General features: G+C 41.1%; 1 protein-coding gene across 1 annotated transcript in view; it reads right to left on the reverse strand.

Annotated features, from left to right (window-relative positions):
* Positions 1-23,164, reverse strand: part of LOC138154339 (semaphorin-4E-like) — a 58,874-nt gene that overhangs the window by 19,559 nt on the left and 16,151 nt on the right. The window contains exons 4-6 of the mRNA XM_069079068.1: positions 20,996-21,094; positions 14,789-14,888; positions 13,094-13,204 (exon numbers count right to left, since the gene is read on the reverse strand). Of these exons, the coding sequence (XP_068935169.1) occupies positions 13,094-13,204; positions 14,789-14,888; positions 20,996-21,094 (310 nt within the window). The remainder of the gene's footprint in view (positions 1-13,093; positions 13,205-14,788; positions 14,889-20,995; positions 21,095-23,164) is intronic.

Consider the following 23,164-nt stretch of genomic DNA (forward strand, 5'->3'; position numbering starts at 1 on the left):
CTCTATGTAGTTCTTTACATTTTCACTGTTCTCCTTGATGCTCTCTCTTCTCTAGGTTTTCATGGCATTACTCTTTCCTAGTTCTACTCCTACCTATCTGACTGCTATTTTTCAGTCTCCTTGGCTCTTCATTCAGGTATAAATATAACTATAGACGTTTCACAAGGCTCTGTCTAGACTCTATTCTCTTCTATGCTATTTCACTTGGTGATCTCATAAGCTCCCATGGATTCAGTTATCATTTCTGTGCTAATGATTCTCAAATCTACTTCTCTAGGCCTAACCTCTCTCCTAATCTCTGGTCTCTCTAGTTTCACATCTCCAACTGCCTACTGGATGGTTTGAATTGGATATCCTGTAGACATCTTAAACTTAACATCTCTAAAACTGAACTCATTGTTTTTAAAAATTCATTACTTATTGATTTTTATCCTTAATTTTTTTTGAGCTCCAAACTCTCTCCTTCCTTCCCATCCTTTCTCCACCCATTTGTGAAGGCAAGAAATGTGATATCAATTATACATGAGAAATTATGCAAAACAGGGGGCAGAGCCATGATGGAAGAGTAAAAACTTGCTTGAGCTCTCCCCCAAACCCCTCCAAATACCTGTAAAAAAATTACTCTAAACAAATTCTAGAGCTACAGAACCCACAAAATGACAGAGTGAAACACATTTCTAACCCAAGACAGCCTGGAAGGTGTAATGGGAATGCAAATTTGGAAGATCTTCCCTGCCCCTAGGCTAAAATGCACCTGAAGCCTGGGGAGGGAGGCTTATTTTTCAGTAGATACTTCTTGATTGGCCAGTGAGTCAATAAGGTTGTTACATTCTCTGAGCCAGGAGAAGGCTATATAAGCCCTGATGTGTAGCTTTGTTTTGGGACTCACTTTGAGAAGTGTTCTGTGATTTGATCTGAATTCTGGGAAGCCGTTGTTGAGAGTCCCCTGGCTTTGAAAAACCCAGATGCTGATTTGTTATGGATGTAATGGTTGGACAGTTTGGAAATCTGTCTACTTGATCTGTTTCTGTCTTGATAATTCTGCCTGTATACTTTGAGGTTCGGGGTGCTGACCTTTTTCCCCTGAACGAGGTAAACGATATATGTCTGACTGATTAAAGTAAGCTTGTTAACCCATTTTGAGTTGCTTTCCTTTAACAAAGCAGATCCAAGAACCTGTGTGAGCAGCCACCCTGGGGATGCCGGGGTGCTTGCTGCTACAGAAGGCCAACAGGAAGGTCTATTACATTGGGATAGGAGCAGAGCACAGTCCAGCATGGGCTGCACTGGCACAGACAGGGCTGGAACAGGCCTCAGGGGACTGAATCTCCATAATGAGAATGGGAATTTGAAGATCTTCCCTGACCCTTAATAGACCTAAGGGGGAGTTTGAAGACCTCCCTTGCTTTGAAAGTAAACTCTGACCCCTAATAGGCTGAATGTAATCACATGGAGCCTATGATGGAGAGGATTTGCTAAAGGGTGGAGCAGAGTCCACAAGAGGCTTCCCTGCTGTGAAGATAAACTCTGCCCCCTAATAGGCTGAATATAGTCACATAGAACCTGTGGTGGAAGGAGTTTGCTGAAGGGAAACAAAGCCCACAGGAAACTGGTCAGGGCTAGTGAGGCAGTGGGGGAGAGAGGATGCTCAGGCTAGGAGTCAGATAGGCTCATGAGTAGATATTGATCTTGTATTGGTTTGTGGGAAGGCTGAAGGATGCTGTGGCTCTCTGTGTTATTATGGCTTCTGAATATCTTTGGTACTATGATGGAAAAGGCTTACTGGTTTTGGGATTTGGTTTTCTGGTGTCCAAATAAATGCTTCAGTTTTATCCTCTATCTGTAGAATTTGGTATATTTTGCAGTTGAATGTCATGTAATACTTATAGTCATGGTCTTTATTGTGACAGTGGGTGCTGTAAATTGTACACTGGTGCTATATTTGGCAGCAAGGATGGGATCATGAAATATCAGACCTCTAGTTGGAGGCAGAAGGGATTTGGAAGAAGAAATGGCTATCCAGGACGGGAGGATTTGCCTTATGCCTCCCTAGCAAGGGAGTGGTCTAAAAGTACAGGGCTCTGTGCAAACTGGGAACAGAGGCTACAGCAGGGAGAACCTAGAGATTTAGAAACATGTTTGCAAAGAATATGAATAAAACCTGGGAGAGACCTGGAGGCAGCGAGTAGAAGAGGCTGGGTTTTACTAACAGGCTACCGTATTGTGTGTAAAAGCAGAGACAAGCTGTTACAAAAATTGACTAAGTGGCGACAGAGTCAAGATGGCAGAGTAGAAGTAGGACCTCCCCGGGGCTCTGGCTTCCACCTTCCCCAATCCATGTAAAAGGGGACTATAAACAAACTTTGGAGATGTAGAACCCACAAAATGACACAGAAAAGCTAACCTCCCATGGATGATAGCCCAGCAGGCCAGTAGGAATTGGCCAGCTCTCTGGGAGCTGGGAGGTTTTAGCCCCAGGGAGCGTCTGACCAGCTGTGGCAGGAGGGGCTCCAGATTAGCAGCAGCTATGGCTGTTTCCAGATTCATTAACACATAGATGTGAAGGACAAAGTGAGAGGTCAGTGTAGTGTGGACTTTGGGACCAGTAGTTGGTCCCCAAAAAAAGCATCAGCTTTTGCCCCCAGGGTGAGAAGCCGCTGAGACCCTGGTGCCACATTGCAGCTTCAGCTCCTGGCCTGCAGAGTGTAGGGGGACCAAGCGACCAGTCTGAGGGATAATTGCTCTTGCTTTAACCTGCTTGGATCTGGATTGCAGTCTAGGGTGGAGGTCCTGGGGTGCGTGACCAGCTTGTCAGAGCATGTGGAGGCTTCAGAAAGGGTACCCAACTAATACCTCCAGCAGCTGAGAAAACCCCAGCATTTGGGACAAAAGCTCCCATCTGGTGGCAGATTCCTACTGTGGCAAAAAGCCCAGGGGTCAAGTGACTGAGGGGCGACATAACCAGATGAAAGAAGCAAAACAAACAGAAGACTCTAACACTAGACTCCTATTTTGGGGACAAAAAGGAGCAAAGCAAGAATGGCTAGGTGGCGCGGTGAGTAAAGCACCGGCCCTGGAGTCAGGAGGACCCAAGTTTGGTTCTGGCCTCAGACACTTAACACCCACACTCACATACAAAAACTGGCTGTGTAACCTTGGGCAAGTTACTTAACCCCAACTGCCCTCCAAAAGGAAAAAAAAAGGAGAAAAGCATGGAACAGGAGGAAGACAGTGAAGTCAGAACTCCTGCACCAAAAGCTTCAAAGGAAAATATGAGCTGGTTACAGGCCATAGAGGACCTTAAGAAGCAGATAAGAGAAGTGGAGGAAAAATTGGGAAGAGAAATGAGAATGATGCAAGAAATTAGGAACTGAGAGTCAACAGCCTGACTGAGGAAAATCACACCTTAAAAAACAGACTGACTCAATTGGCAAAAGAGGCTCAGAAAGGCAATGAGGAAAGGAATGCCTTGAAAAGCCAAATTTTCCAGATGGAAAAAGAATCTCAAAAGCTCAATGAGGAGAATTGTTCCCTTGGATTTAGATTGGAGCAAAGGGAAGCTAGTGACTTTAAGAGAAATCAAGATGATGTTAAACAGATCCAAACAAATGAAAGAATAGAAGGCAATGTGAAATATCTCATGGGAAAAACCACTGACCTGGAAAATAGATCCAGGAGAGATAATTTAAAAATTATTGGCCTGAAAGCCATGATCAGGGAAAGAACCTAGAAATCATCCTCCAAGAAATTCTCAAGGAAAATTGCCCTGATGTTTTAGAACCAGAAGGCAAAATAGAGGTTGAAAGAATCCACCAATCACCTCCTGAAAAAGATCCCAAAAAGAAAACTCCTAGGAATATTATAGCCAGGTTCCAGGATTCCCAGATCAAGGAGAGAATATTATGAGCAGCCAGGAAGAAACAGTTTGAATATTGTGGAAACACAATCAGATTAACACAGGATCTGGCAACTTCTACACTGAGGGATTGAAGAGCCTGGAATAGGATATTCTGGAGGGCAGAGGAGCTGGGATTAAAACCAAGAATCACCTACCCAGAAAAACTGAATATCATGTTTCAGGGGAAAATATGGTTATTCAGTGGAATAGAGGACTTTCAAGCATTCTTGATGAAAAAACCAGAGTTGAATAGAAAATTTGACATCCAGATACAAGAAGCAAGAGAAGCTTGAGAAGGTAAACAGGGAGAAGAAATCATAAGCCACTGATCAAAGTTGAACTACATGGAAAAACAATAATTGTAATTGATGAAACTTTTCTCAGTATGAAAATAGTTGAAGGGAATAGAAATATATATATATATACATTATATATATATGTCTATATCAGAGGGTATATGCGCATATGAATACATGTGTGAATGTGTGTATATATGCTTACAGGTATACATAGAGGGCACAGGACCAATTTAATAGGAAGGGATGATACTTGAAAGGTGAAATTAAGAGGTGAGAGAGGAATATAATGAGAGGAGATGGAGAGAGACAGAATGGGGTAAACTATTGTAATGGGAATGCAAATTTGGAAGATCTTCCCTGCCCCTAGGCTAAAATGCACCTGAAGCCTGGGGAGGGAGGCTTGTTTTTCAGTAGATACTTCTTGATTGGCCAGTGAGTCAATAAGGTTGTTACGTTCTCTGAGCCAGGAGAAGGCTATATAAGCCCTGATGTGTAGCTTTGTTTTGGGACTCACTTTGAGAAGTGTTCTGTGATTTGATCTGAATTCTGGGAAGCCATTGTTGAGAGTCCCCTGGCTTTGAAAAACCCAGATGTGGAAACCCAGATGTTGACTGGGTATGGATGTAATGGTTGGACAGTTTGGAAAGCTGTCTACTTGATCTGTTAATGTCTTGATAATTCTGTCTGTATATTTTGAAGTTTGGGGTGCTGACCTTTTTCCCCTGAACAAGGTAAACGATATATGTCTGACTGATTAAGGTAAGCTTGTTAACCCATTTTGAGTTGCTTTCCTTTAACAAAGCAGATCCAAGAACCTGTGGTAGCTGCAAACCCTGAGGACGCTTGGGGTGCTTGCTGCTACAACTATCTCATAAAAAAGAGTCAAGGGAAAAGGGTTACAATGGAGGGGAAGAATAGGAACACAAAAGGGAATGGGTCAACCTTATTCTCACTGAATTTGGCTAGGGGGGGGAATGAAATACACACTAAATAGGGTATCTCACCCTACAGGAGAGTAGGGGGAATGGGATGAGAGGGGGGATGATGGAAGGGAGGGCAGGCTGGGGGGGAGGGAAGTTGGAAGCACTCACTTTTGAAAAGGGACAGGATCAAAGTAGAGAATAGAACAAGTGGGTGGAGGGACAGGAGGGAGGGAAATATAGTCAGTCTTTTACAATATATCTACTATGTTAATATTTTGCATTAGCTACACATGTACAATCTATACTGAACTGCTTATCTTCCCAGTAAGGGTGGGTGACAAGGGAGGAAGGGAATTAATCTGGAATTCAAAGTTCTAAAATCAAATGTTTAAAATTATATATACACATATACTATTATTAATACTATCTTACATGTAATTGAGAAAGAAGATATACAGGCACTGAGGCATAGAGATCTACCACGCCCTACTGGAAAAGTATAAGGAGGCATGAGAGAAGATATGGGAGAGAGCAGATTGGAGGAGGGGATATCCTGTGGGACTGCTATTCTGGGGTGGTAGGAAGGGGAAAAACGGGGAGAAAATTTGTAACTCAAAATCTGGCGGAAATTAATGATGTAAATCAGAAGTTAATAAACATTTGAAAAATGAAAAAAAAAAGAATTGACTAAGTGCCAGAATTTGAACCCTTCATTAGAAGAGCAAGCTGAGTCTCAGCTGGTAGAAGAGAGAACTGGAGAGTCTCAGTTATAAGCAGAGAGGGCTGATGTAAATTTGGCTCAGAAAAAGAAGAAAAAAAGTTAACAGGAGGAAAGTTCATACAGCTTTGGTAGAGGCTGAACCATGACTACTACTCCCAGGAAAGTCCATGTATTGTACAGAATGATACAATGTTAAGTGATACATTGTTTCATGGTGAAGCTAGAAGGCAGGAGAATCAGTGAGGGCAAGCAGTATTCAAGGAGATACTAAAGGATTTCACTCAACAGGAGATTACTGATATTTTGAGCAGATTCACCCAAAGCATGGGAGAATCCTTAGCCCTAAGAATTCTTAGGAGAATCCTAAGAATCCTTAGCCCTTGGATGGTAAAAATCAGTGATGAAGGAGCTGCTACTGTAGTGATAGATACAGTGGACTGCTTGAAATTTATAAGTATTTGCCAGAATCCTTTTGTCCAGCAAGCTTTTAGGGACTTACATTTGGCAGGAGGTAACAACACGACCAATCTGTTGGCTTTAGCTGCTGATGGATGCAATAGAATGTACATTCTATTGTACATTATTCAATTGTCTATAATCCATGGTCATTCTCCACATCCCACTGATTCTGTGTGGCCTAATGGAGACTGACCCTGGTACTCAGAGACTGCACAAGAAAGTTGAAAGAGGAAATAATGAAAACTGCTATCAAGGCTGGAAATGCAGATATGTATCATGATATCCCCTTGCAGTTCCTCATAGAAATATCATAGGTGAATACAGCTCCTCCTGCTTCTAAGCATGTACTTCTGATTCTATTAATTGGTGAAATAGGACACCCTCTGTCAGAGGTGCTGGATAAGATTTCACAGCTAAGTGACTTAAGAGAATGGGAAAAAGATAAATTTCCCTGTAAGAGAACAGTAAATGGCCAGCAGATTAAAAGTCAGAATAGACTGCCAAGAAAAGAACTGTTTATTGCTCTGTTGAGAGCAGGGGTTGATTTTAGAAAAATTGATGGTATTCCAACTAATGAACTATATAAAATGTACCGAGATAAGGAGCTTAATATCAGATGGAATAGAGAAGCAAGGGCTGCCCCTACAGATGCACCTGAACCACTGTATCCAAGTCCATCACACCTTCAGGGAGAACAGGAAATTGGCCAAGCCCCAGCTCAGATTAAAGAAATACACAGACAAGATTACAGACCTCATATTAATCTGAATATATATTGGAAAAATGGATCAAATACTGGAACTAGGGCCTTATTAGATACTTGGGCAAAGGCCTCCCTCATTTATGGGAACGCTGATAACTTCAAACATGAAACTCCTGTTACCATCACAGGACCTAGGAGGGGCTGAAATAGCCTGACGAGTCAAACTAATGATGAAAATTGGACAATTACCTAAGAGAATATATTGTGGTTATTGTACCCATTCCTGAATACATCACTGGAATAGATATATTAAAAGGTATGACTCTGGATTTACCTGAAAGAAGACACCAATTTGCAGTAAGGAGGATCGGAAATAATGTAGTTTTAGTGGGAAAAATAAAAATAAACCCAATCACTTTACCTGAATCTTCTGAATTACTTTAAAGCAGTATCGTATGCCAGGTAGGCAAGATGAAATTGTCAATGCTATAAAGGAATAGGTTGAAGCAGGAGTGTTAATCCCTACAACCACACAATGGAATAATCCTGTTTGGCCAGTATGATAATCAAATGGGATGTGGAAAATGACAGTGGATTATAGACAATTGAATAAGGTGACTCCTCTCTTGTATGCTGCTGTTCCAGATACTGTCACCTTAATAGAAAGAATTTGGAAATATGATGGGACTTGGTATGCAGTGATTAATTTGGCCAATGCCTTCTTCACCATCCCAACAGACTCTAAACAGTGGGACCAGTTTGCTTTCACTTGGCAGGGCAGACAATATACTTTCACCCACTTGCAACAAGGATATCTGCATAGTCCCACTATTTGTCATAGGATTTGAATGAATTAAAGCTACCTGATATACAGCTTACCCACTACATTGATGATATTATGATACAGGGGAAAATTGTAAAAGAAATAGAGAGGAGTGTGATACTTTTGATTGAACATATGAAAAGTAAAGGGTGGGAAATTAACCCTGCAAAAATTCAAGCACCAGCTCAAAATGTAAAATTTTGGGAAATACAGAGGAATAAGGGACTGCAAGAGATTCTTATACCAATAAGAAAGAAGCCCAAAAGTTTATAGGATTATTTGGATATTGGCGACATCACATTCCACAACTGGGACAGATTTTGAAACCCTCATATAAAGTTACCAGGAAGAAATATGAATTTGATTGGGGACTTGAGCAGAGTAAAGGTTTTGAGGAAGTCAAAGCTGCTATACAATTGGCTCTAGGCCTATACAGAATAGTCCGGTGGAATTACAAGTGACTGTACAGGATGATTATGCAAACTGCAGTTTATGACAGACACAACAAAGCTGAAATGTATCTTTAGGATTTTGGTCCAGAAAACTTCCTTCATATGGAGTGCAATATATACCTTTCAAAAAGCAGTTGTTAGCTGTATATTGGGCTTTGGTAGAGACTGAACAACTGACTCTGGGCCATGAAGTGACATTAAGGCCTGGAATCCCAATTATGACCTGTGTAAAGAGTACCCCAGCTTCTCACAGAATTGGGCATATCTAAGAGGCCAGCATAATTAAATGGAAGTGGCATATTCAAAATAGAGGTAAAAGTGGCAAAAGTGGAGTTTCTGTCCTACATGAATCTATAGCTAATATCGATACTGAGGGACAAGATACATCCCTTGAGCCAAGGCAACAGTTGGTACAGTCCTTGGCAAGATGGAATGACGGATATGATGGACTAACAGAAGAGAAGAAACATGCATGGTTTAATGATGGGACAGTAAAATATTTGGACCAAAAAAGACACTGGAAAGCAGTAGCTTATAACCCATGTACTAGAAGGACTGGAAAGTATTGGGATAGGTGGAAATAGTCAATATACTGAACTTATAGCAGTACATCAAGGCCATCAAAACAGAACAAGGAGGACAGTGTCATATATTCACTGATTCATGGGCAATAACTAATGGATTAGCTACATGGATGCCCATGTGGAAAAATCTAAATTGGGAAATTCATGGTAAACAAGTCTGGAGCAAAGAATTATGGGGAGATATATGGGACATGTCTTTGGTTACTGATTTGTCAGTTTTTCATGTAGATGCTCACGTGGCCCTCACCACACCAGAATGTGAGTACAATGCTCATGCTGACTGACTAGCAAAGATTGCTACTGAACATATTGTCCCTACTTTGACAACAACTGATGATCCAGTATTAGCAAAATGGGTCGGTCCACCAAATGGCCGGCCATTTAGGGGTCCAGGCCACACACCAGTGAGCACAAGATTGATGTATTAGTATCTCTCATTCATTGTTAAAACAGATAGCAGAAGAATGTCATATATGTCAATTAGAAAAGGAGTGAACTGTTCTTTGGGTAGTAACTGGGGAGGTAACAAGGGGAAAAGTCCCAGTCCAAATCTGGCAAATAGATTATATTGGTCCCCTACCCCAAGAAAAAGGATGCAAATTTATATGTACTTGTGTTGACACCTATTCAGGTGTACTGGTGGCTTGTCCTTATATGAATGCAACCCAGAAAAACACCAATAAAACTCTGGTTTTGGAACTAGGATATCAGGGCATTTCCTTGATGATTTCTTAAAAGATGATGTCTAGGCTCTTTGTTTGATCACAGCTTTCAGGTAGTCCAATAACTCTTAAATTATCTCTCCTGGATCTATTTTCTGGGTTAGTTGTTTTTCTTTTTCTTTTTTGCCTTTTGGAGGGCAATTGGGATTAAGTAACTTGCCCCAAGGTTACGTGGCTAATTTTTGTGTGTGTGTGTGTGTGTTAAGCGTCTGAGGCTGGAACCGAACTCAAGTCCTCCTGACTCTGGGGTGGCACTTTACTCACTGAGCCACCTACCTGCCCCAGTTAGTTGTTTTCTAGTGAGATAGTTCACATTTTCTTTTATTTTTTCATTCTTTTGATTTTGATTGTCTCTTGATATATCATGAGTTCATTAGCATCCTCTTTCCCAATTCTGATTTTTAAGTAATTATTTTCTTCAGTGAGCTTTTGTGCCTCTTTCCCCATGGGTCTGGCTATTTTTTAAGGATTTTTCTCTTCAGTAGATTTTTGTGCCTCTTTTACCATTTGGTCAATGCTGTTTTTAAAGATGTTTTCTTTAGTAATTTTTTTTGTACCTCTTTTGCCAAGCTGTTGACTTTCTTTTCACAATTTTCTTGCATCACTTATTCTTTTCCCAATTTTCCTCTACCTCTCTCTTTTTTTTTAAAGCAATTGGGGTTAATTAACTTGCTCAAGGTTACACAGCCAGATGTTTCTGGGTGGGTGCTAAGTGTCTGAGCCCGGGATTCGATCCCCAGGTCATCCCGACACTGGGGCCGGTGCTCTTACTCACTGTGTTACCTGGACGCCCCTCCTCTACCTCTCTTACTTGATTTTGATTTGATTTGGCTCTAGTCCAATTCACAGTTTCTATTTGTGGCTTTGCACGTAGCTGCTTTGACATCTTTTTCTTCCGAGTTTGTGTCTTGATCTATCCTGTCACCACAGGAACTTTTTATGGTCAGATTCTTTTTTTTCTGGTTGTTTGCTCATTTACCCAACCTATTTCTTTCTTTCTTTTTTTTAACATACACTTTCACATTAAACATTAGTCAAGTTGTAAAAAAGAATTATAACCAATGGAATGAACCACAAGAAAGAAGAAACAAAACAAAAAAGAGAGAGCAAGTAGTTTTCTTCAATCTGCATTCAGACTCTGTAATTTTTTCTCCAGATGTGGATAGCCTTTTCCATTTTGAGTCTTTTGTCTTACAACCTTGCATTTCTGGGAAGAGTCCAGTATATCACAGTTAATCATTACAAACACAATGTGACTATAATTGTATACAATGTTCTCCTGGTTCTGCTCTCCTCACTTAGCATCAGTTCATATAAATCTTTCCAGGTTATTATGAAGTTCACCTACTCCTCATTTCTTATAGCACAATAGTATTCCATTACATTCATAACTTGTCCAGTCATCCCCCAATTGATGGGCATCCCCTTGATTTCCAATTCTTTGCCACCACAAAAAGAGCTGCTATAAATATTTTTGTACATGTGGGTCCTTTTCCCATTTGTATGATCTCTTTGGGATATAGCCCTAGAAGTGGTATTGCTGGGTCAAAGGGTATGCACATTTTATAGTCCTTTGGGCACAGTTCCAAATTGCTCTCCAAAATGGTCCAACCTCTTACTTGACTTCTAATTTTGTGTTAAAATTGGGCTCTGCTCCTGGGGAGGAGGTGGCACTGTCTCAAGTTATAGATTTTTTGTACTGCTGTTTTCAGAGCTAGTTCTAGGGGGCCTGTATCCTTTTAGTTCCTCTACCATGGTATGATCCAATAAAAGGTGTGGTCATTGCCCGCCTGGCCTGTTCTTTTCTTTACCTAGGAAGGGACCTTGTTCCCCTGTAGCCACAAATGCTAGTGTTCCTTGCTGCCTTGGGACTGAGACCAGGGCCCCTCTTCCCTTATGAGTCACCACGAGCACTCTTCTCTGTTCTGGAACTGTGACCAAAGCTCCTACATTCCTGCAAGTGCTTGTGCTCTTCCTCGCTCTGTAACTGAGACCCAGAACTACCTATGAGCAATGCTACTGGCTCTTGCCCCCAGTGGCCAGAAAGGGTCCCTTGTGATCTCTTTCTGCTCAGGTTTCCAACTCCTTTACTGTCTGTGGGCTGAGAGTTCCTGAAGCTGCTACTGGTGTTACTGTTCCAGGTGCCTCCAAGGCCTCCTGCTGGTGCTGTAGCGGTGCTATTGCCATGACCTGCACTATACTCCATTCTGACCTCCTCTCTGGTGTCTCACATTTTTCCTGTCAACTTCCTAAGTTGTCTTGGGCTGGAAAATGACTCTCCTTGGCCTTTTGTTGGCTCTGCCATTCCAGAGTTAGATTTGAAGTGTTCCTTTTAAATTGTTTGAAGGGGAATGCTGAAAGAGTTCAGTTGAGTTGCTGCCTATGCTCTGCCATCTTGGCTCCTCCCTTCCTCGTTATCTTTTCCCCAGAGCCTTCCAAATTTCTCTATTACTCCAAGGATATCACCATTCTCTCAGTCATCTTAGCACACAACCTAGCTCTCTCTCACTATCCCACTGCTAATGTGTTGCCATCTACTCTAGATTTTACCATAGAAATATCCCTTCTTTCCTCTGATGTAGCTGTCATTCTAGGGCAGGCTCTCATCACCTTATGCCTAGACCATTCTAACAGCTTTCTGGTGCGTTTCCCTTAAGTATCTCTCAAGTCCAGTCTGTCCTCTATACAGCTGCCAATGTTATTTCTACTGCCCAGGTCTGATCATGTCAACCCTCACCCCAAACTCCATAAATGCCAATGGTTACCTATTCCCTTCAAGATAAAATATAAAATCCTATTTGGTTTTTCAAACCTTTCCTACCCTGGCCCCCTTTTTCCCTTCTAGTCTCCAAGTTACAATGGCTTTCTTGCTATTTCTCACACAGGATGATCCACGTTCTGAGTCTATGCCTTTTCTCTTGTAGTATGTCATGCCTGGAATACTCTTTCTTCTTTGTATCTACCTCCTGGCTTCTTTCAAGTTTCACCTCAAACCCCATCTTCTGCAAGTGGACTTTTCTGGTTTCCCTCAATGCTAGTGAATTCCCTCTGAGATTACATCTAATTTACTCTGTAAGAACCTTCCAAGTACATAGCTGATTGCCCCATTAGAATGTGAGCTCTTGAGGACAGGGACTGTTTTTGCCTTCCTTTGTATCCCCAGTACTTAGCACAGTGCCTGGAACACATTAAGGGCTTAACAAATGCTTGTTGGCTTGGAAACAACCTTCGTGTACAGAAGATTAACCCAGAAGAACCTTTAGACACAGAACACAAGATTTCAAAGATGGGGAACTGAGGACAGAGCAAAGAAGCTGGAGTTGGAAGGGACCCACCTTCAAGATTATCTAGTACAATTAGACTCCAAAATTTATAGCAAGTGAAAATAATTACTACATTTTAGATTGAAACAAAGACATGCTGAACTGACTTGAATTTTATCCTTAGTTCTACTTTTCTTGGATAGAACTACTTTAAGTGCTGAAATAAGTTGAGTAAATGTCTTTTACCATTCAACCAAGATGTTTTAAATTCTGTTCTTAAATGATTTTCCAGTCCCCGATATATAATAGGCTCAGTACCCAGAAAGTTATTGTAGGTAGCTGAATAAAGTGCACCATCTGCAAAGAAATGGGAAAAAAGGTAGACAATATTTACTAAAACAATCAAAAAAATTAGCCAAAATCTACCAGAAGAGTTAAAAACTAACTGTACTCAATAAGGCTAATTCCAGGAAAAAGAGGTCATAACATATTAGATTAGCAAAGATCTTAAAAAAAAAAGCTGAAAGGAGCCTTAGAATATGGAACTTACAATGTCAAAGATGGGAGAGACAAAATAACACAAAATATCAGAGGTAGAAGGGCCTTCTATGAAGTCCAGGAATATGAGGAGTTTGGACTTAAAATATAAGAGTTGGCATTAGAAAGGACCTTTGAGGTCATCTAGCTCAATCCCTACCTAAATAGGAGTTTCCTCAACACAACTCTGAAATGTGGTCATCCAGTGTCTTCAGGAGTTCTCCAAAGACAGGTAACTTAATTTCTTCCAAGACAGACTATTCAATTTTTGGACACTTCTGAATTTTTGCAATTTTTTGTCATATAGTACCAAAATTTGTCTTACTATAATTCCTCTCCCACTTTCCCCCACACATAACTCCTTGCCCACTCAATTATTCCTAGTTCTTCCCTCTGTGTCTAAACAAAGTAAACCTCTTCTGTCTTCCACATGATTATTCTTCAATATTTGGAGATAGCTATAATGTCCCCCATAAACTATCCTACAGGTAACAGGGAAGCATAGAATTGTAATTTAAATGATTAAATTTAACAAAAAGTCATATTCTTTTCTGCTAACAATCCTCCCTTCTTAACACACACACTGTGTGCAGAGATACACCCACACTTTTTTTTTTCTGTTTTCTTATCCCTTATGAAACTTTTTTCAGTCTCAGAAACCATGTTGTTGACTTTACCTTAGAGCAACAAAGTTAGATTCATTTAAGGAATGTCTAAGGATGGCTTTATCATTTTAAAATAAGATATTTCTAAGCTATGTTAATAATATGATCTTCTGGGGGGCAGGGTAGGAGGGAGAGAGAGCAGGGATAATTTCTAAAAGTTTAGGAGGAGCTTCACAGACATGAGATCTGTCTGAGTAACTATTTAGAACTCAGAAAATTTTGCAGAAGTGAGCAGGCTGAAATATATCCTAAATGCTTCATATAATTCCATTGAAATCTGGTAATTTTATTCTTATTAGAAATCTTCGGAGATTTCAAAACCTAAACTATAATAAAAACCACATTTCAGAGAAGAAACCTAATGTGGCCATTAATTAAGTATCAACCCTTTCTGGACTGGTATATCTTAGAGCTATGGTCAACTGGATAAGAAGTGATATTACTTGTCTGAGCCTGCTCTCTGCCAAAGTCAACCCAACCCTCCTATGCCACAACAAGGTAGTAGAGGACTCAAGTCTTTTTTTTATTTTTTTTTTGGAGGCAATAAGGGTTAAATGACTTGCTCAGGGACACACAGCTAGTAAGTGTCTGAGGTCAAATTTGAACTCAGGTCCTTCTGACTCTAGGGCTGGCACTCTATCCACTGTGCTACTTAGCTGCCCCCCTCCCCGTTCCTCTTTTTTTTAAACTTAAGTCTGGAGGGCCTGGTTTTGGGGACAGTAATGATAAGACAGCATACCTACAAACACGGAGCTATACTTGAGGGTAGGATCAAATGGACATTTCCCTCTGCTCTCCTTGTTGTTGCCCTCTAGATGCATTTCCGTATTGTTGATAACCTGGGTTAAATATCAGAAATGAACTATGGCACTGTATGAAATACAAGTGATACATTCACAGAGCTTTATAGTTAGATAGCCCCCTCACATACATGCTCTGTTGGTCCTGCCAACTCTAATGTGGAGGTAGTGCGTGGATAGTGACCCTTTTCTATAGACGAGGTAACTAAGGCGCAAGAAGGTAAAATTTAGGACAGGAAGGGCCTTTAGAACAACTTTAGTTCTACTCCCTAATTCTACAGATGAGCAAATTGAGGCCCTAAAAGGCTGAGACTTGACCAAAGTCACAAAGACACTAAAAGCACGCTCTAATACAGATCCAGTGCTCTCCCCACTAGCCCACACAGCTGTAAGCACAATGGGGGCCATTGAGTTCAACCCTATGAGCCGAGCACTCAACAAATGAAATATAAGGTCCCTACTCTAAAAGAGCTTATTATTTAGCTAGGGAAACAAGGCATACACATTATAACCAACTAATCAAGAAATATTTATTAAACACCTGCTAAGGGCCAGGCCCTGTGCTACATGCTATGGGATGGATACAAGTATAAAAGGAAACAATCCCAATTCTCAAGGTGCTTACATTCCTTTTTTTCCCCAATTAATTAATTAATTTTTAGTTTTCAATATTTACTTCCATAAGTTTAAAATTTTCTCCCCCTCCCTCCCCAAGATGGCATGCAATCTGATATAGCCTCTACAAATATATTTCTATTAAACACATTTTCACATTAGTCATGTTGCACAGAAGAATAATGAATGGGAGAAACCATGAGAAAGAAAAAACAAAACAAAACAAAAAAGAAAATAGTCTGTTTCATTCTGCTTTCTGAGTCCATAGTTCTTTTTCTGGACATGGATAGTATTTTCCATCATGAGTCCTTTGGAATTGTTTTAGGTCCTTGCAGTGCTGAGAAGGGCTAAGTCTATCAAAATCAGTCATCGTCCACTGTGGCTGTTACTGTGTATGTTCTCCTGGTTCTGCTCACTACACTTAGAATCAGTTCATATAAGTCTTTCCAGGTTTTTCTGAAGTTTGCCTGCTCATGATTTCTCATAGAACAATAGTATTCTATTACATTCTTATACCAATTGATGGGCATCCCCTCAATTTCCAGTTCTTTTTTTTTTTTTTTTTTGCTTTTTGGAGGGCAATTGGGGTTAAGTAACTTACCCAAGGTTACGCGGCTATTATTTTTGTGTGGGTGTTAAGTGTCTGAGGCACCGACGCTCTACTCACTGCACCACCTAGCCGCCCCTCATTTTCCAGTTCTTGACCACCACAAAAAGAGCTTCTATAAATATTTTAGTACATGTGGGACCTTTTCCTATTTTTATGATCTCTTTGTGATATAGACCTAGAAGCAGTATTGCCAAGAGTATGCACATTTTCATAGCCCTTTGGGCATAGCGCCAAATTGCAAGGAGCTTACATTCTAATGAGGACAGAACTACATTGATAAATACATAGAGAACAAATATAAAGAGAGTAGATTACAAACACAATAGTTAAATACAACATGGTTTGACAGGCACTAGTAGTTGAAGGGAAGGTTTTCTGGAGAAAGTAATGCTTGAATTACATGTTGAGGAGGAAAGGGATTCTGTTTATTTGGTTTTTTTTGGAGGGGGGAAGGCAAGGCAATTGGGTTTAAGTGACTTGCCCAAGGTCACACAGCTAGTAAGTATGTCAAATGTCTGAGACTGAATTTGAACTCAGGTCCTCCTGACTCCAGGGCCAGCACTCTATTCACTGTACCACCTAGCTGCCCTAGGAAAGGAATTCTATGAAGCAGAAGTGAGGAGGGAGAAACTTCCAGGCATGTAGATGGGTGGTGGAGGAACCTGTGTGAGAAACAGACACAATATAGGTTTGACTGGACTGCAGTGTGGGAGGAGGAATAATGTATAATGAGGCTAGAGAGATAGGTTAGAGGCAGCTTGAAGTTGATGGGAAGCCTGTCACTACAGTAGACTGGAGGAATGACATGATAAGATCAGTGTTTAAAGAATATCACTCTGGTATCTGAGTGAAGAATGTGAACAGAGTGGGCAGAGACTTGAGGAAGGGACAACACCAATTATTAGATATGCAATTATAGATGCAAGAGGTGATGAGAGCCTGAACCAAGGGGGCAATTGTGTGAGGGGAGAGAAGGCATCAGAAGTGAGAGATGTTGTGAAGGTAGAAATGGCAAGACTTGACAACTCACTGGATATGGGGTAAGGACGAGTGAGGACTTGAAGCTAATTCTGAGGTTATTAATGTGGAAATATGGAAGGATGGTGGAGCCTTCTACACAACAGAGTACCAACATGAGTAGTGGATGAAATAAGAGAGAAATTCAGAGAAGAGAGAGATGGGAGGCAGCAGAGATGGGGATGTCTCTCAGAGAGATAGGACATCAACTGGGCTCGGTCAGGGTAGATTCTACATGGAGGGAAGGCATTCTGAGCAGGCAGAAGAACTTGAGCAAAGGCATGAATGATCTGTGTGATGGTGTGTGGCCTTTCATGGCTCTACAGAAAGTGGGATTGGAAGAGATATAATGGGGCCTGAAAGCCAAGGACTTTGAACTTTATAATGTAAGCAACATGAGTCATAGAAGGGCATTTCACAATGTACAAATCTGCTGAAAAGTGTCTAAGAAAGGTTATTCTGGTGTTAAAAAAAGTCCTTTAGAGGCAGCCAGGTAGCACAGCAAGTAAGATCACTGGCTCCAGTATCAGGATGACCTGGGGATCGAATCCAGGCTTACACACTTAGCACCCACCCAGAAAAACCTGGCCGTGTAACCTTGAGCAAGTTACTTAACCCCATTTGCTTTAAAAAAAAAAGTCCTTTAGTTGTCATATCTTGCAGTTTCTACCTCCACAATATTTCTTGAACATGACCTCTTCTCTTGTACCCCTTAGCTTATACCTTAGCTCACCCCTTCCTCACCTCTCACCTAGATTATTGGAGCAGCTTCATAATTGGTCAACCTACTTTAAGGATCTTCCCACTTCAGTCTAATTACACACTGAAGCCTTAAAATCTGACCATGTCACTTACATACCCAATCCACTCCAGTGGTTTCCTACTGCCTTGAGAATAAAATATAACATCTTTTTTTTTAGCTTTTAAAGACCTTATAACCTGGTTCCAACCTATCTTTCTGATCTCACTGACACTACTCCCCCTCCTACAGTCTGCAAACCAGCTACACTAAACTTCTCTATGTTCCTCACTCATGATATTTCATCTCCCATCCCTGGGCCTTTGCATTAACTGTTTCCCCTGCCTGGAATGCCCTGCCTCCTTAACCTGCACCTCAGAGAGCCCCTCCCTTCAACATGCAGCTCAAGTACTGTCTGCCTCACGAAGCCTTTCCTGATTTCTTCAACTGCTAGTGCCCTCTCTCCCTATCCTGTATTTTTTATTGAATTGTATTTATTCACTCCAAATTAATAAATGTACTTCTTGTCTTCCCCATGTGAATATATAAGTTCCTTGTCTGTAGGGACTGTTTCATTCTTTGTACATATATCCCTATGGCCTAGCAGTGTTCTGTATATAGCAGGTTATATATAGCTTACACAGTAGGTATATAAAGCTCAATAAATACCTTTTGATTAAGTGATTGCATGACTTCCTGTTGTCTACCAAATACAGTTCAAACTCCTTAGCTGGACATTCAAAACACTCCACAACTGGCTGCTCCCCACCTTCAGGGCCTTCTATCATGTCTCTCTTCTACATAATCTATGCTACAGTCAAATGGATTACATGTAACGCCAAGCAAAAGCAACTTCCACGTTCAGAATTAAGAGCATAGTAACTCTCCATATATTCAGTAACAAATTAAGGCAAAACATTCACAGAAAAGCAAAAATCAAAATACAGGGTAACTCAGTCATTTAGTAAATTCTCAATTCAATCACAAAGTATAAAGTCAAAGTACTCCACTCCTGGCTAGTACATTCATTTAATCAATCACAAAGTTTCTCTTCTCAAGTGGAGATTAGTTTCCAATAATAAATAAAGTACATTCGTTTGGTCAGTCATAAAGCACAAAAATCAAAGTACTCCACCCCTGGATCACAACTGAATTACAATTATCATCAGTTACCACCAAGCACCTTCTCAAAGGGGAAGTGGAAAGCATAAGGGCCATCTACACCTAAGCCACAACAAGGTTATCATTAGCATTCAATACCCAAGAAGAGGTCTTTTTTTTTTTTTAAGCAATTGGGGTTAAGTAACTTGCTCAAGGTTACATGGCCAGTTGTTTCTGGGTGTGGTGCTAAGTATCAGAGCCCGGATTTGATCCCAGGTCATCCCGACTCTGGGCTGGTGCTCTTACTCACTGAGCCACCTGGCTGCCCCGAAGAGGTCTTTTCTTCATCTTGACCCTAGGCAAGTTCTCAGCAATCTCTCTTCCTGGGAAGACAAAGCTTAAGGAAGCCACAATACACATTGCCAGCATCCTCATCAATTCACTCTCTGCCTGCAGAATAGTCTTAGGCCCCCTGAAAACATCAGCAAGACCCTCCTCCAGGATTTCTGTAAACATACAACAAGAAAATACTCCTTCAGGGCTTCTGAACCAACAGCAAGGTTCCAGGACCTCTGCAACAACAACAGCACTGTCCTTTACCAGCAGATGAATCTGGCAAAATAACATCAAAACAGACAGAAAAAATGCCAGCACCACAGTCACGCCTCCTCAGTTCTCAGCAGCTCTGGGTGGCAGTTCTCAAAAGTCCTAGGCAGCTTCAACTGGTCCTCAGCAATCTGGGTGGTTTCAGCTGCCAGTTCTCTCTCTCTCTCTCTCTCTCTCTCTCTCTCTCTCTCTCTCTCTTTCTCTCTCTCTCTCTTTCAGCAACTATGCACCCCCCCAAATTCTCTCTCTCTGTCTACCTCCACGATGCTGTTACCAACTGTTCTTCTGGCCTCTCTCTGCTTGGGTCTCTCTCTATCCACAGCACCAGCTCCTCCCAGTTCAGCCCCCTCTCTTCACATCAACAAGTCCATCCCACAAGTGGGATTCACAAGCTCTGGGTTTTAACACTTAACCCAAAAACCAAGGCAATACAAGGGGATCTTTAAATTTCATTACCATTACACTACACTACAACAAACACCAAACATGACTCATGGTTTCTGACCTCAATACCTTTGCTTATACTGTTCCCTATGCCTAGAATGTCCTCAATGTCTCTAAACCATCTAGGAAGTTAGGGGTCTCTGAGGTGGAGATGAGGAGGGAGTGCATTCTAGACATGGGGGTACAAAGCCATGGAGGTAGGAGATGGAATTTTATATACAGGAAACAACAATTCAGTTTTTTTTTAAAGCAATTGGGGTTAAGTAACTTGCCCAAGGTTACATGGCCAGTTATTTTGTGTGGGTGTTAAGTATCTGAGGCCAGAATAGATCCTGGGTCCTCGACTCTGGGGTCGGTGCTCTTACTCACAACAATTCAGTTTCACTGAAGCAGTGTGTAAAGGTATAGAATACAAAATGAGACTGAAAAGGTAGGTTTATAAAGGACTGAAAAACCAGGCTGAGGACTGTGCATTTTATTTTAGAGAAACAGTCACTGAACAGGACTAGGAAGTCATTGAAGATTGTGTAGTACAGTCCCCACAGTAGAGGATAATTGGCACAAAGGCCTTTGTATCTCCTTTAGCACCCAGCACAGTGCTCTTCACACAATAAGCTCTTATCTATTTGAAGGGAAGAGAGACTGGAGGTATGGAAAGTAATTGGAAGGATTATACTGCAATTACATGGGTTTGAGGTAAGGGGGAATAAAAGGGACTGATCTAATAAACAATGAACTGGCCTTGGTAACTGGGAGGATACATAGGATTGGGAAGAAGCAAGGACGAGACAGACACTTCTAGTCTGGGTTTCTAGGACAATGGTGGCACCAGGGACAGAGGGAAACAGAGGGTGCCTTTTGGCGGGATAGGATGATAAGCTGGCAGACACAGGGTGTGAAGACTGAAACAAGGACAATATGCACTGATTTTGTAATGGCAAAAAATCATGAGCCACATAGATGCTTTCTGAAACTCAATCAAGTAACCAGCTGCTTGCCCATCCAAATGCTTACCAAGGAGTCACAAGCTGGATGAAAAGCATTAGTCCCACAAACATACAAAGTAGTGTCATTTATCTTGTGGAGGAGGAGGATATAATTTCGACATTGTATCTAAAACAGGGAGGGAAAAACAAAAGCCCATAATACTTCAAAATCTTATAAAGTCACAGAATCACAGTCTAGACATGAACTCTGAAGGTCCAGATACAACTCCGATCTGAACAAAAATTTCTCTGGCAGCCTCCCAAACAAGGGGCTGTCCAGCTTCTACCATGGACATTCTGCATCCTGAATTCAAATCCAAGCTGTGTAACTGTGTGGCCCTGGGCAAATCACTTCCAGTCTCTGGTCAATTTCTTCTTCAAAATGAGGGGGTTGGGCTCCATAATCCCTAAGATCTTTCCAGCTCTAGGACCATGCAGATTGACAGCTATAGGGAACTCACTAGGCATTCCACTCTACTTCTGAACAGATCTCCATGTGAAAGAATTTTTTTTATTACATTAAGCCAAAATCTTATTCGGTGCAATTTTCTCACAATCATTCTAGTTCTGTCATCTGGTACCAAACTGGTAAATTCAATCTTGCTTTCCTAGTACAGATTTTCAAATGCCTGAAGATGATTATTAAGTTCTAAAAGTCTTCTCTAAGATGATCATTTCTTGATCAGATTTCAAATTGATGATCAAAATTCAACCAATTTTCATGGTGTGGTTTACAGTCATCTCACCACTATGGACTAACCTTTTTATGGACACACTCATTTCAACTGGTAAACCATATAGCTAATTACAGATGTTTTTATGTGTTCTGATTTGCAGAGCTATACTCACTAAAAACAAATGAAATCATTAAGTATCGAATGTACCCTGTATACAGTTACTCTGGAGAACACAATGGGGGAGAAGAAGGTTTTTATCCTTAAGGAATTTGCAGTGTAGAAGAGAAGATGAGGCCTAAGTGCTCAAAACATTAAAGGACATTCTAAGAATTACATCATTCCCTTCTACTCCCTGACCCATGCCCCCAAAACCTACAGGCCAAGATGTGGCATTAAAGTTTGGAGCTTCTGAAAGTTGTGTCAGCAGAAGACAAATTCTAGTAGGTGTCACAACAAGCTGGGAAGGCAGAGGTGGGCTCAGAGTTGTCTGCAGGTCTGCTGAACTAAGTCTGGAAAAGCTTATTCTAGGGTGACTATCAGGTGATTATTTTTCAGACACAGAAGCTCTGAAAGCTGTCTACTGTAGAAATTATGTGACTTATGATGGTGGAAAAAGTATCTATGCTGACAAATCTCCAAAAACTTGAAGTAGAGAAGCATGAGATTACCATAATTATCAAATAAAGACTGATCTGAATTTTGTGAAATACTTTATACACATGTACTCATGTGAGTCTGACAACAACCCTTTGGGGGAGGACAGTACTGCTGCTACTTACAAAGGAGCTTCAGAGAGGCCATGGCCCATGGCCACCCAGTGAGTATTTGGGGCAGGATCTGAACTAGGCCTTCCTGACTCCAAGTCTAGCACTGTCTTGCATAGTCCTCAAAATTATCAGCTAATTGTGATAATACAGCTAGTAACCCAAGGTAATATAGAATCACAGCATGTCAAAGTTGGAAGGGACCTTAAGGATGATCAAGTCCAGCCCCCTCAGTTTAAAGAAGATAAATGAGAGGCCCAGAGGGGCTAAACTGCTCAATGTCCCACAACTACTTAGAGTCATGGCCACGACTGGACTCCTGGCTGATGGTTCCAGGGCTCTTTCCACAATACCACACGATACCACAGTGAGGGAGGGACTAGCATGGGATGATGTCTAGGAAGGTCCTGTGGACCAGAAATTCAAGGTGAGTCTTGAAGGCTGGACAGGATTAGGGAAGCCACAGAGGACAAGAGAGCAAAAGGCATTCTAGGCATGGGAAATGGAGTGAGCAAAAGCAGAGAAGAAAATAATTTTAAAACAAATATTTAGTATATCACCTAGCACAGTGTTCTGCACCATATAAAAGTGTGGATTAAGTGAATGAGGGCCTGTTTCCAAAAATTTAGAGGAAAATGATTAGTGTGAAAGAATAGGGAACAGTGTTAGACATCTGCACTAATATAAAAATATTTTAAGAAGCTTAAATAGATTTTTAAAGTAGTTTAAAAGCCTGGTCAATGTGGAAATGATTAA

This window comes from Petaurus breviceps, unplaced genomic scaffold, assembly GCF_028583685.1.
Source record: "Petaurus breviceps papuanus isolate PSGF00001 unplaced genomic scaffold, PetGlider_PUasm1.0 108, whole genome shotgun sequence".
Taxonomy (NCBI): Eukaryota; Metazoa; Chordata; class Mammalia; order Diprotodontia; family Petauridae; genus Petaurus; species Petaurus breviceps.